Genomic DNA, 15,192 nt, shown 5'->3' with positions numbered 1-15,192 from the left:
ATGCATGTGAAGTTGATAAACCAGCTTTAAAAATCATCACGATTACACAATAATTGAAAATAAAATCATTGTTCCAAAAGATATCATGGTAGATACTGTTACTGTATTGCGTTGTCAATGGTTGATAGACTATATGGTTGTCATTTGTTAACATATTATCAAGCATTAAATGGTGTGTTGATTGATAGTTATACTACTGATTGAGGTATGCAAATGGCGGACCACACTCTTAGAAAAGGACAGAGAGGCGGACAAGAAAACAATAGAATGTGGACGCTTACACCACTGAGGGCACATGCGCTATACAATTATGTTTTCTCTGTTTTTGACCAGTGATTTTGCAAGTCAGCCATCTTTTGATTTTTACCTTGCCCGTACCATCAAAGATGGAAGGGAAAGGTATATTAAGGGAAAAATTTTGTCCGGCGTTGTCATTGTTGTTGTCGTCGTCGTCTTCGTTAATAATTGTTATTGTGTGCATAATAACTTTACTAATTCTATTCCAAACTTCATCAAACTTGGTCACCTTATTCATCAGTATAAAGTCTTCCCTGAGTTTGAACAACAGATGTTCTGTATGAAAATATCATGCAAAAATTGAGAAAATCTGATAAAATATACATATCAAAGGTCAATCCGATGTCAGTGGAAATATGCATTGTTGTATGTGTTCAATGAAGCAAATGATTTATCTTGTAATAATATCCTTGGTAATGTATCTCAGAATCCCATACTGGGTTTCAAAACCAACTCATGGAGAGATTGCACAGTCTGATACACATTTGCAAACCTACCAATAAAATCTTTACAGAAAACAAGATGTCAGAAAATCAATATAAGCACTCCTATGAACTGGGTGCCAAACTTTGATCAAGATCTGAAGCTAATAGAAAATCTGTTTAGTTTAAAATTATCAAATCAAAAACAATACATAAAGAATACATAAAAAGCAAAACATTTCATCCACATTTTAAAAAGAAAATTGTTCTAAAATATATGTATTCTGTATTTGACAAACAGTTCATTCGACAAATGAAAACTCACAGGAATATGTTTCAGCTATTAGAACAGAATGATAGAGTTTTTATAATACTGGTTTAAAAACGCACATCAAAGATTGCAGTGTTTGAAGATGTAGATTCTCAGGAGGCAACAGTACTGTTGACTTCTCCCTCCACTGGACACCAACTAACTATTTAAGTTGATTTGCATACAAAGCAGAGCTTGCAACATGATAGCTATTTATAAAGGGTGATTTTTTTTACTTTTCATATAATACAGTAGTCACACAATGAGGCAGTTCATATTTGTCTCAGTGAATCATTAATTTTTGACAGACACCTGTACAAAATACTTGGACAAAAGCCAGCTAAGATTTTCTGTTATCTTGCATGTTTTATGAATCTATTCACGTCTAAATGCAGCACTTTTTTTTTGCGATGAGGCATTTGTTTTTATACTAAAATATCTGAATTAATTTGAATAAAGCTGGAAATTATGTCCCTTAAGATAATTAAACAAATAAGGCACCAATGTTTTTGTAAGATATTTACATCTTTAAAGGACATTCGGTAGACTGATTCCCCACTGTTGGTTCAACCCCAAAACTTGTTTGTATTCAAAATTAATTATGACAAAGCATATTTATATTGAAACAAACTATGATAAAGGGAATTATATTATATAACGAAGGGCAAGGTCACCAGAGTTCAACTATGTTTATTCTGGTGATGGTTCGTAGTCTGGGTTTTTGACCGACTATTTTTCAGGTCATGGAGGTCGGTCATGGAAATTTGTTACCATCTGTATTAGCACTCCGTACTTTGCATCCGCCCTTTGCATTTTTCATAACTCTTACATAAATTTACCTCACTGATCTATTTTTATCTGTTCTTGTATACAGTATTAATCCCTTGTCAGTGTGCTACTGTGATTCTGCCCGGGGTTACCAGTAGTAGTTACGAGTAGTTAGCTGTGAGAGACTGGAGGAACTTTGTCATAGTACTGTGCCCATTAATAATTCTTTTGTCGATTGAATGATGCAGCATCATAAAAAAGCTGTGCAATCTGTGGTCGCAAAACATCTACATGTACATTTAGAAGATACATTTAGAAACAAAATGTCACTATTTTAGACCTCAGTAGTTAATAAAATAAAATGCTTAGATCAGAAATGTCTTGCTTCAACTGATTGATGTTTATAAATGCACACAGAAAAATTCTTTACATGTAATGTACCGAAACCAGTTTGGAGTGCACATCCTAAATCTATAAAAGAAATATGTTTGTTCAAATATAGTCAAACAATTACCTGTCTGAAAGGTCAGGAAATATCTGCAATTTTAATAATCTACATGTAATCTAAATTGTGTTTTTTTAGCTACTTTTGAGATAACATGGCTGATTCTGAAGAACAGAACTTTCCACGTGGAATTCTGAAAAAGAAAGCTACTGAAAATGTGTCGGTCGCATTGAAAGATACCAAAGTGAAATTGAAAGAAAAACATCAAGATGATTTATTTAAAGTAAGTAAATATCAGGGTTATTAATCTACTCTGAGCATGAGTGTAATATTCACACCAAACTAATTGCATATTTTCATTCTCTTTACATTTTTTAAGTCAACAGTATAATAGAGACTGTACATAAGTATTGACTGCTGTGTGTATTAAGTCACTTACATGTATAGGGAGAGTAGACAAAAAAAAACATGTAAATGCACCATGTAATTATTATAACATACTATTTTCCTTATTTGAACATTGTGTTACATCATTGCTACCAGTGTTCTCCCCAGGCCAAAACAGCGTCGCGGGCCGCGTCGCGTTCGGATTTGCCTGTGACGCTATGTGTTTCCTCCGGGATGCTATTATTTATCCCGTCTTCTGATTTCTTCAGTCTCTCACAGACTGTAAAGTTTCCTGGCTAACTAGTTAAATCTACAAATGCATTGTATTAACGCCAATTTCCCAGGATAATCCCCTGTTGTTTCTCATTGGTTGGATATCGTTTTAAAAAAACAGCAGTTCTATAAAAACAAAGCCGTAAGCCCTGGTGTCAAATGCATTTAAATGAATAGTCACACTTGGGGTAAAAAACCACATGTTTCCGGTGTGTACGAAACGTATTTTCATTATTATTTTTTAGAAATGTAGTCGTACTATTATTCTAGGTTTTGATTTTTATCAGTATTTTTGATATTGTATTTGTTTTTTGAGATCAAAATGTGAAAAAATATATATTGATAATGTAAAAAATTTTGACCTTGTGATTGTGAATCCAAGATGGCGTCATCCACGTAAGATCCGATGAGCGTGAACTTCCCACTCGGATCGCATAAATAATATATTTATCAAGAAATCAAGAATTCTAATCAAGAAACGTGTGGAAATTGGAGTGACACTTGTGTTATTTCTTGGAGGAAAAGCCTCAATTTTACGTGGTATAACATTGGCGACAATTCGTAATTCAGAACTCTGTTGTCTCGACTTGTTCACAATTGTGTTGAACAGACAACATCGACGATTAAAAAAAACACATAAAGATGGATAATTCCAGCCAGAAAAACTATTATTGCTCGAACATAGTAGCGTGAGTATCGTGACTCATAACAGTTGTTGTACTTAACCGGAAAACAACAGAAACGGAAAACAAGCACTGAGAATCATCAACCCAATGTTTAATTTACCGGGACCAAACAAGGTTTTATAGAGTAGCTGATTGCTGGGCCAAGCAAAAAAACACAGAAAACTCTGTATTTATGTGGGACATTTGCAATACTAAACATGCAGTGCACTTTTATTGTATACAGATTGTACGTAAAATAAATAGAAAAAAAAAGGAAAAAAAAACTGGTCTTGTTTTTTTTCCCCCCATATGACAAACAATATTTAATTTATGTTAATTATATGCTAATTATTATGTATATTAGCCGCGACTCTATGGAAAATTTCTGGGAAGAACACTGATTACTAGTATACATCATTGGCCCTGAATCTGTATAACCTTGTTACATTATACTATGTAGTGAGAATTTATGCAATATTTCTAATGTTGTAGGAAATGTTGAAATAAAAGTCTAATATGTTATAAATGAACTACAATATTTCAGAGTGTATCAACTTCAATCGACTCAATATGCTGCTTGCACACCAGCTGGTGTTTGATATAAAACAAGCAAACATGGATGGTATCACTATTGATTAAACACCTAATACATAGTCATAGTACTGTAAAAACTCAATTAATTAATTCATGCACCCAATTTATTTTCAAAAAATAATTAGTAAATGTATACTTTTTTAATTGTGACATTAGTAATAATAGTAGATATGAGAAGTTGTTATAAATCTGCATCACTGATTTCAGAGATTAATAAAATGAAGGATTTTAAAGTTATTGGTATGTAAGTGATATGCAATGAAGATCACACACAAGATGTCACATATATTGTGATATTATCACAAAATCACAAAAGAAACTTCATTTCTAGAAATCCTAATTATTGAGTTAGTCGAAGCATGTTAATAAGAGCATTTTGTGATATCTCGCTCATTTCTGTTTACATAACATTTCCAAGCACTCACCACATTCTGTGATACTCTTTGTTATAACTGATTGATGTACACAGAATAGGATTGCTTTCAAACGTGTTTGCTTCATCCTATAACATTGTACATGGTTATGAAAGTTGCATACATGTACATGTACTCTATCTTATGAAGTCTATAATAAACATAATATAATAATATAATAAAATATGCAACGTTTTTTTCTCAAGAAATGGTTCATATCATGCTTACAATTTTTTGTTTGAAAAGTGATAACGATAAAATAGTGTCACAAGTTGCTAGTTCAACCATACTAAGTGAAAGCTACTCCAAAGTAATTAAGACTTCAATAGATGGGATTTGTTTTGATACAACTGTATAATGATTGCCAAGTGCACAGTTGCAAAACATTCAAATATTTTTTTATCAGAGTACTGCAGTCAGGGGCAAGAAGAGACGGATAAAAGATGATAAAAAAAGTGACGATGGAGGAAAGAAAAAGAGAAAGAAAACTGACAGTAGCATCAAAGTAGGACTGGTAAAAACAGTTCCAACATTATCATACAAGGTAACTAAGTAGAACTCTCACACCTGTGTATTGAAATAATTTACTTTCTTGTTAGTGTTTGTGTGAGTCAGGTTTAACTCTATGTGCTAGTGTTATACATGTACATGTAGTATGGTGAATGGATAAATATAAAAATAACAGTTTTTGTTCTCTGATTCTTCAGATTGGTGTTGTTGAACTGAGTTGATTGTTTCAAACTTCAGGTTTCCATATGCAGATTTCAGCTTGTCCAAATTTAACATATCTTGCAATATTTTGTGTTCATAAGCAATATTTTTGAAAATATTTTCTTTACTAATTTTCAGAATTTAAGAGAGGGTATGCTTTTACTTGGAGCTGTGAAAGAGATTCATGAATATGAACTGATCATTAGTCTTCCACACGGTTTGACTGGTTATGTTGCCATCACTGATATATCTGATGTGTACAATAGGTTATTACAAAGATTTACCGATGGGGATAGTGAAGATCTTGTCAAAGAGGTAAATTCATTAATTCATTTCTTTTACTCACTTTCATACTTTTTATGACAATGACAATTCGTTTATTGCCTTGAATTTTTTCTTAAATACACACTCACAGAAAAAAATAATACTATGTATAAATATGCAAGGAAAGGGGAAATACTTGAACCAAAGCAGTCAAATATATTTCCCTCTTTTTAAATTAGTTTGTAGATTACTTCTATGCTAGCAGATTTGACAGATTGTTACTTATCCAAATTAAAAATAAATTTAATACAACTAAAGATATACATATTTCTACGTTTATTTTTCCAAATTATTTAAATCGGCTAAAACAGTGGCATGTAATTTATACTACACTATCAATATAGTTATTCAATAATTCACATTTATATACTTTTTTTAAATAAAGAACAATTGAAACAATTTTGAATGTTACTAGGAATACCATTCCACAATTTTGCACCACTATGAGTCAAACACATAGATTTTAATGTTGTTCTTTTATAATTGATTATGCTATCTAGTATTGTAACTATGAACTGTAATTATCAGTGAACATAAAATATTTTCTGAATATGAGCTGGAGGCAGAGAATGATATGCCTTGTACACTGTAACAACAGTATTCAATACAATCAAATCAAAAATTTCACCAAGTGAATAAAAAATAGGATTGGTATGACTTCACCACAGACCTCAGCACTCTTTTTTTGTTTTATGTTCTCTGTGTCAAAGCTGTCATCTGAATCGCTCTAATATCATTATTTGCATCATGGGACATACGTGTTGTCATAGTTTGATTTATGATGACTGGCAGCCATTTGTAAAATGACCCAAACACTACCATGATACATGTATGAATAAATATTGTGCAAATCTTTTTTTTTATGGTTCTAACTTAAAATGGCTGATAAATTTTTCAACATTAAGTAATCTGCACTGTGCCTTGACTAACGGTGTTTACATCTCATTCCTTGTTTTTTTAACACAGGATCTTCCCAGCTTAATGGATTACTTCAACATTGGTCAGTATGTCAGCTGTGCTGTGAAAGAACTCAATACAGCTGTAAAGGGAGTGAGAAGAACGCAGCTGACATTACTTTCTAGAGTAGTTAACCAGACGTACACACCTTCAGTATTGAAGTATGGACAGGTATATAACAATTTAATAATCCGCTGCAAGGTCATATCTATTTTGCTCATATTATTTTCTGAATGCCAACATGTATTGAGATAATGCTTGTTTTATTAGTCCCCATTCGGACACAGTCCGAAAACAGATACTTACATGTATGTTTTGACATGCGTGCATGTGTCTGGACCTGTATCTTAGAAATGCCTGGACCAGTATCTTAGAAATGCCTGGACCAATCACAATCAAACTTCACACATACATCATACATGATATTATACATATGCACATTAATTTGTTTCACGATCTGATTCAAGATGGCCGAATGGCAGCCATTTTTGTACAGAAAAATCATCAAAATGAAGCATTTCTTGGCTGTTTACAGATGGATTTTGTTCAAACTTGGTACCGTAAAATTCCTAATTGAGGCCGCGGCTTTAATTAAAATTCATTTTTCAATGGACGAATTGAGATGCGTGAAGTCTTGGTGCGGCTTTAATTAGAGCATTCACTTTGGTAACAGTGGGAAATTGTTTCAAAAAACAAAGGCCAGAAGGGATAATGATATGCTAATGAGATGCATGACACTCGATTGCAACTTTGTTGCGATTCTAAGGCACTTTCGGATGTTTACACATAGACAAACTTCTACACAAACAAAATTTCACACTGTATAACATACTGCACAATAAATAATATCTACAAATATATTTGTATGCATTTGCAGATTACAGTACTATATACTACAATCTCTTGAATAGACTAATTCGTTAGCACCGGTATAGGTCACAAGTAAGAGACAGCCGACACAGTCGATTGCGGTATGTTCGACATCCGGCAGAGTAACTGGTACATTCCATGTTTACTAGTAATTTAAACATCGGGAAAATAAAAATAAAAAAAGTCAATCGAAAAAAAAATGTTCGCATGATAACAAAAAAAATACTCAGTATAATATTTAATGTAATATATATTTATTTTCTTATTTTTTTTGATAACGAAAAGTATATTCTAAAAAAAGTCAAAACAAAAAGGAATGCATTCTTAGTAGCAAATGATCACAGTAACGGTCATGCTGCGTTTCACACAAGTGAATAACTTACTTGTTTTCGAAGTGTTACAATTGCTGATTATTACTCAGTTGTGATTACAATAACGTACAAAAAAATAAATTCGTTGAATTGTTGTGAAAATTCAACTTAGTCTCACCGCAAGCGAATGATTTCGGTCACATATAAACGCCCGATCTGATACGATATCCACCATGTTTGTTCAAACATCTTTAGTGACTTGAAACTGTTTTGTTGACCTGATAGGTCAAGTCGCTAATTAACCAATCGAAACGCTAAATTACCATAGCTCATTTAAATATGTTAATGTAGTTCAGCGACCTCATGGTAAACGAAACACGGAAGAGATTTACCGTTGTTGTAGTGCGATCGTTTGGCTTTGATTTTGATGGGAAAACAGCATGATTTTTCGGCTGATCTGCACTGGCTCGGAAGATGAATTCTGATTGGCTAAAAAAACAAAAAAACTTGTGGCGTTGAATGCACGTTCATTGTCAGTATTGTTATGCAAATTCAAACTAGCTAATCATTTACAACCTTCCGAGCCAGTGCAGATTAGCCCTGATTTTTTTTTAAAATCAAGAAATTAGTTATTTTTGGAAAGATAAGCTGAGCATTGAAGAAGAATTTAACACTTTTTACAATAATAACAGCTCATTGTCGAAACGCAGTTTACCCAGTCATGCTACCCACAATAAACCTGTGCTCTTGAATAAGCGTCAATGACTACGGAAAACCTTAATTAGACTCTAATCTTAGCGTCAGGAATCATTGAAATGTTCGAAAAATTATGCCTTAATTTAAAATTAAATGGTATATCTTTTCTGAAATATGTGGTGGATGTTTGGTTTGTGAAAGTTTGGGGTGCGGCTTATATTGGAGACTTTTTCCTGGAATCAAAACTTGTCAATTTCAACATGAAACAATGTCTCAAGTTAGGGGTGCGGCTTCTATTAAAGCTGCAGCCTCAAATATGATTTTTACGGTATATACATTGGACAATTTAGGAGCTTGATGCACATCATTTTGTTTTAGAGATAAGATTCAAAATGGCTGACTGGCAGCCATTTTGTTTTAACAAATGGGCTTCTAGAGCCATATCTCTGACAAGCTTTGACTGATTATGTTCAAATTTTTTATATTCATTATACATCATGTCATAGATAGACAGATATATTGGTTTGACAATCCTATTCAAAATGGTCGAATGGTTACCATTTTTGTGCTAAGAAAATATCAAGCATTTCTGGCATTTATGGATGGATTTCGTTAATACTTATAACATACATTAGACATTACGAGTTCCTGATAAACATCATTTTATTTTTCAGATTAGATTCAAAATGGCTGACTGTTGGCCATTTTGTTTTAATGAAAGGGCTTCTAGAGCCATATCTCTGACATGCTTTGACTGATTATGTTCAAATTTTATATATTCATTAATTATTATATATTATGTTATAGATATATACATGTATTCAAAATGGCTGATTTTCTCAATGTGGACATGTACTACTCGTTTGACGATCTGATACAAATATCAATCATTTTAATGTTAAATAATCATCATAATTATATTCCTGACATGGTTATATTCCAGCTATAATACTATAAACAAAACTCTTAAATTTGATAACTAACGAGGACTGTGCCATGCATGGCTTGTTTTGTCAGGTTTTATCAGGTGTGGTTAAAAGTCAAGAAGATCATGGTTATATGATAGACTTGGGAATAACTGGTGTACAAGCATTCCTCAATCATAGATATGCCAAAGTGTACATTGATATGAAAAATAATGGTAAGTATCTTATGATTATAATTTCATATTTTGCTGCCTCAATTAACATAACTTGATATACTGGTTTTGTAGTAATAGTCATCTGTGCTTATGACAGATAAAATTGCATCTACATACCGGTATGTAGAAATAAAAGTGTGTCAAAATAAGTTGTACTTTATTGAAATGGTAACCCAGTTTGGCTTATAAGAACAAAATAATTTCAAGCCCTATAATGTAAGCCCTGCACATGGCCCTGAATTCATTCAATCACACAAAGATATCTCAATATGCATTATGGATAGCATCTCTAACCAGCATCAGAAAGGCTACAAGCTTAACTCCTGTGATTGGCTGCCTACTGTAAAAATAAACATGTAGCCATACAGGTTTTGAAAAATAGTTTCTAGGGTAAAGAAATGTAAACGCTTGGTTTGATGCTGTACATAAAAAGATGTCTCTGAAACATAGATTATACTTCTTCATGAAAAACAGTGAAATAGATAAAAATGATAGGATTTATTTTTAAAATGTTGATAAAATGATGCTATTGAAAACATGTTGTTTACAGGTCAGTCTTTACTAGTTGGTCAGCCTGTAGAATGCTGTATAAAAGAAGTAATGTCAAATGGAAGGTCTGTCACTCTGACAATTAATCCAAATAAAATTACAAAGACTGTAGCAAACAAAAAGAAGTATCCATACCTGCATATGGTCGTTCCTGGTACCAGGGTAAAAGCAACAGTGACTGAGGTGAGTACATTGCATTGTGGTACAGAATTTAGAATCAGGAATTAGGGTATTATGTGTTGGGTTGATATTAGCCTGTTAAAATATTATAATGGCAAACAGAATGATATGATGATGTATGTATCATGGTCAGTAGTCTCCCATAATTCTCTGTTTTAATCCCAGGGTTTGACAGTCACCTCTTTATACCAGACTGAGTCACATTAGAATGTATATTATGTATATTTCTGGCTTGCATGTGTGAAAATAATTTCCAAAATTTCAAATCTGTTCACCTTTTACAAAATAAACCTGCATGCAATTAAATGATTTAATTTGTCTATGCTCAATAGAGAAGATTTCTTCCTTTATTGTATTTGCAGTCATAAACAATATTAACTTTATTTTAAATGTATCTTTTTTTGCCTCACTTAATGATATTTGTGTTGTCTTTACTTACTTCTAGGTGCATGAAGACTTGTTAAAAGTTGATTTTCTTGAATATAGTGGTTTCATCAATCATTTTCACCTCCCACATTTCAGTACTAAGTGCAGTCATTACAAGAAAGGACAGGAAGTAAGCTTACTTTTTACCTATGACATATTACGTGGGTTGTGCAATCATTAACTCCCTATTATACATATATATTCTCAACTTCTGAAACTTGGCTGTGCAAATAAAAGGTGAATATTGATTAGTGAATAGAAGTGGAACTTTTGATAATATATTATATTTTTCTCTTATTGCAGGTCACTGCATGTATTTTGTATAACAATGCGTCAACAAAGACGGTTGGTTTGTCACTACAAACATCACTGTGTGAAAAACTTGAGAAATCATCTTTACATCACAATCTTAGAATTGGAAAAATATGCAAAAAAGCTGTAATTAAAAAAATAGATGGTAACCATGGTATTCTTCTACAACTCAAGATTGTACAATCCTCTGAGGTCTATGTTCTGGTAAGAATTGTATTGTAAGATATCATTTATTTATCATGGCACCTAATTAATTGTAAACTACATTGCTATTTGGTAGAATAACTACATGCTAGTTAGTAAAATAACTACATTGCTAGTTAGTAAAATAACTACATTGCTAGTTAGTAAAATAACTACATTGCTAGTTAGTAAAATAACTACATGCTAGTTAGTGAGATAACTACATGCTACTTTATCAATTAGTCATCACATGGGGGTTATTGAATTAGCTTCTTCCTCATTGCAGGAATAAAAAGGGTAGCTAAATTAGCTAAAATGGTTATCACTTTCTCCATTTGTCTTGCTAATTAATTATAACAGGATATTGTTTGTTTTCATGAAGCATACACAAGTGTCTGACAAAACTATCGAAGGTAGTTTAAAAGAACATTTTACGGTTGGGTCTAAAGTGATGTGTCGTATTATTGGCTATAATTATTTGGATGGTTTGGTATTAGCATCTATGAAGTCATCTGTCATTAGTCAAAAATTCTTGACATACAGTGATATTAAAGTTGGTATGAAGATTGAAGTAAGTAACAACTCTATTGTCTTTGGTTAATACATCATTTATAGTCTTGTTACAGAAATATTGAATATACAATTTTTTTTTAATTTTTTTGTTTACTTTAATGAAGAAGCAATTTTCAGTCAACTGATGACCCATCAACCATGTCACCTTGAAACCAAGCAATCAATTATCCGAGTTAGCATGCATCAACCATGTCACCTTGAAACCAAGCAATCAATTATCCGAGTTAGCATGCATCAACCATGTCACCTTGAAACCAAGCAATCAATTATCCGAGTTAGCATGCATTAGCCATGTCACCTTGAAACCAAGCAATCAATTATCCGAGTTAGCATGCAACCAGTTATCTTTCATTCCAATCGTTCTGTAAATTATGGTTGTTGTCATCCGAATCATATAACTCGTCCATTAGTTAACTCAAATAGTTTGTTAATTCATCAATTGAAACATTGGTTTGCTTCTCCTGTGATGCTACAAACATTAATTCTATGAATTACATCAAGCACTTGGATTCCAATTTCAGAGTCAATCTAAACATATGTGTTTATTCACATTTCTCACAAATTGACTACATATTTTTTCTCAAGGCTAAAATAAAAGCATTTTATAAGTCTGGCTTGAATGTGGAAGTATCAGATCGTATTCAAGGTTTCATCCCTCGTTTACATATTGATGATGTTCCATTGACCAATCCACTCAAGAAATACAAAGAAGGTGATAAACTGTTGTGCAGAGTAAGTTTACCTGGTAGTTTTTTCTCTTTCTTGCAAATCTTTCTAAAGCCCTCCTGGTTTCTTGAACAAATAATATCCCTTCTGTCTTCTCTAACCCATCATACCCTTTCTGTCTTCTCTAACCCATCATACCCTTTCTGTCTTCTCTAACCCATCATACCCTTTCTGTCTTCTCTACCCATCATACCCTTCTGTTTTCTCTAACCCATCATACCCTTCTGTTTTTTTCTAACCCATCATACCCTTTCTGTCTTCTCTAACCCATCATACCCTTCTGTTTTCTCTAACCCATCATACCCTTCTGTTTTTTTCTAACCCATCATACCCTTTCTGTCTTCTCTAACCCATCATACTCTTTCTGTCTTCTCTAACCCATCATATCCTTTCTGTTTTCTTTAACCCACCATACCTTTTCTGTCTTCTCTAAGCCACCATACCCTTTCTGTTTTCTTTAACCCACCATACCTTTTCTGTTTTCTCTAACCCATCATACCCTTTCTGTCCTCTTTAACCCATCATACCCTTTCTGTCTTCTCTAACCCATCATACCCTTTCTGTTTTCTCTAACCCATCATACCCTTTCTGTTTCCTCTAACCCATCATACCGATTCTGTTTCCTCTAACCCATCATACCCTTTCTGTCTTCTCTTACCCATCATACCCTTTCTGTCTTCTCTAACCCATCATACCCTTTCTGTTTCCTCTAACCCATTATACCCTTTCTATCTTCTCTAACCAATCATACCCTTTCTGTCTTCTCTAACCCATCATACCCTTCTGTTTTCTCTAACCCATCATACCCTTCTGTTTTCTCTAACCCATCATACCCTTCTGTTTCCTCTAACCCATCATACCCTTCTGTTTTCTCTAACCCATCATACCCTTTCTGTCTTCTCTAACCCACCATACCCTTTCTGTTTCCTCTAACCCATTATACCCTTTCTATCTTCTCTAACCCATCATACCCTTTCTGTCTTCTCTAACCCATCATACCCTTCTGTTTTCTCTAACCCATCATACCCTTCTGTTTTCTCTAACCCATCATACCCTTCTGTTTCCTCTAACCCATCATACCCTTCTGTTTCCTCTAACCCATCATACCCTTCTGTTTTCTCTAACCCATCATACCCTTTCTGTCTTCTCTAACCTATCATACCCTTCTGTTTCCTCTAACCCATCATACCCTTTCTGTTTCCTCTAACCCATTATACCATTTCTATCTTCTCTAACCCATCATACCCTTTCTGTCTTCCCTAACCCATCATACCCTTTCTGTTTTCTCTAACCCATCATACCCTCTGTTTTCTCTAACCCATCATACCTTTGCTTTCTCTAACCCATCATACCCTTGTTTTCTCTAAGCATCATACACTTTCTATCTTCTCTAACCCATCATACCCTTTCTATCTTTTCTAACCCATCATACCCTTTCTATCTTCTCTAACCCATCATACCCTTTCTGTCTTCTCTAACCCATCATACCCTTTCTATATTCTCTAACCCATCATACACCTTTTGTCTTCTCTAACCCATCATACCCTTTCTGTCTTCCCTAACCCATCATACCCTTTCTGTCTTCCCTAACCCATCATACCCTTTCTGTTTCCTCTAACCCATCATACCCTTTCTGTTTCCTCTAACCCATTATACCTTTCTATCTTCTCTAACCCATCATACCCTTTCTGTCTTCCCTAACCCATCATACCCTTTCTGTTTTCTCTAACCCATCATACCCTTCTGTTTTATCTAACCCATCATACCTTTCTGTTTTCTCTAACCCATCATACCTTTCTGTTTTCTTTAACCCACAATACCTTTTCTGTTTTCTCTAACCCATCATACCCTTTCTGTCCTCTTTAACCCATCTTACCCTTTCTGTCTTCTCTAACCCATCATACCCTTTCTGTCTTCTCTAACCCATCATACCCTTTCTGTTTTCTGTAACCCATCATACCCTTCTGTTTCCTCTAACCCATCATACCCTTCTGTTTTCTCTAACCCATCATACCCTTTCTGTCCTCTTTAACCCATCTTACCCTTTCTGTCTTCTCTAACCCATCATACCCTTTCTGTCTTCTCTAACCCATCATACCCTTTGTTTTCTGTAACCCATCATACCCTTCTGTTTCCTCTAACCCATCATACCCTTCTGTTTTCTCTAACCCATCATACCCTTGTTTTCTCTAACCCATTATACCCTTTCTATCTTCTCTAACCCATCATACCCTTGTTTTCTCTAACCCATCATACGCTTTCTATCTTCTCTAACCCATCATACACCTTTTGTCTTCTCTAACCCATCATACCCTTTCTGTTTCCTCTAACCCATCATACCCTTTCTGTCTTCCCTAACCCATCATACCCTCCTGTTTCCTCCAACCCATCATACCCTTTTCTCTCTTCTCTAACCCACCGTACCTTTTCTGTTTCATCTAACCCATCATACCCTTTCTGTCTTCTCTAACCCATCATACCCTTTCTGTCTTCTCTAACCCATCATACCCTTTCTGTCTTCTCTAACCCATCATACCCTTCTGTTTTCTCTAACCCATCATACCCTTCTGTTTTTTCTAACCCATCATACCATTTCTGTCTTCTCTAACCCATCATACCATTTCTGTCTTCTCTAACCATCATATCCTTTCTGCCCTCT

General features: G+C 34.0%; 1 protein-coding gene across 1 annotated transcript in view; it reads left to right on the top strand.

The window, feature by feature from the left end:
• LOC100376771 (protein RRP5 homolog) overlaps nucleotides 1–15,192 on the top strand; it is a 73,089-nt gene that overhangs the window by 450 nt on the left and 57,447 nt on the right. Inside the window, exons 2-11 of the mRNA XM_085504161.1 lie at nucleotides 2,381–2,525; nucleotides 4,981–5,118; nucleotides 5,424–5,600; nucleotides 6,576–6,737; nucleotides 9,461–9,584; nucleotides 10,135–10,316; nucleotides 10,759–10,869; nucleotides 11,043–11,255; nucleotides 11,617–11,805; nucleotides 12,393–12,539. Coding sequence (XP_085360287.1) covers nucleotides 2,397–2,525; nucleotides 4,981–5,118; nucleotides 5,424–5,600; nucleotides 6,576–6,737; nucleotides 9,461–9,584; nucleotides 10,135–10,316; nucleotides 10,759–10,869; nucleotides 11,043–11,255; nucleotides 11,617–11,805; nucleotides 12,393–12,539 — 1,572 coding nt within the window. The 5' untranslated portion in view covers nucleotides 2,381–2,396. The remainder of the gene's footprint in view (nucleotides 1–2,380; nucleotides 2,526–4,980; nucleotides 5,119–5,423; nucleotides 5,601–6,575; nucleotides 6,738–9,460; nucleotides 9,585–10,134; nucleotides 10,317–10,758; nucleotides 10,870–11,042; nucleotides 11,256–11,616; nucleotides 11,806–12,392; nucleotides 12,540–15,192) is intronic.

The sequence above is a fragment of the Saccoglossus kowalevskii genome, chromosome 10, assembly GCF_978046115.1.
Source record: "Saccoglossus kowalevskii chromosome 10, keSacKowa6.1, whole genome shotgun sequence".
In the NCBI taxonomy this organism is placed as follows: Eukaryota; Metazoa; Hemichordata; class Enteropneusta; family Harrimaniidae; genus Saccoglossus; species Saccoglossus kowalevskii.
Note: the sequence above shows the minus strand (reverse complement) of the source record. Positions and strands in the feature narration are given on the sequence as shown.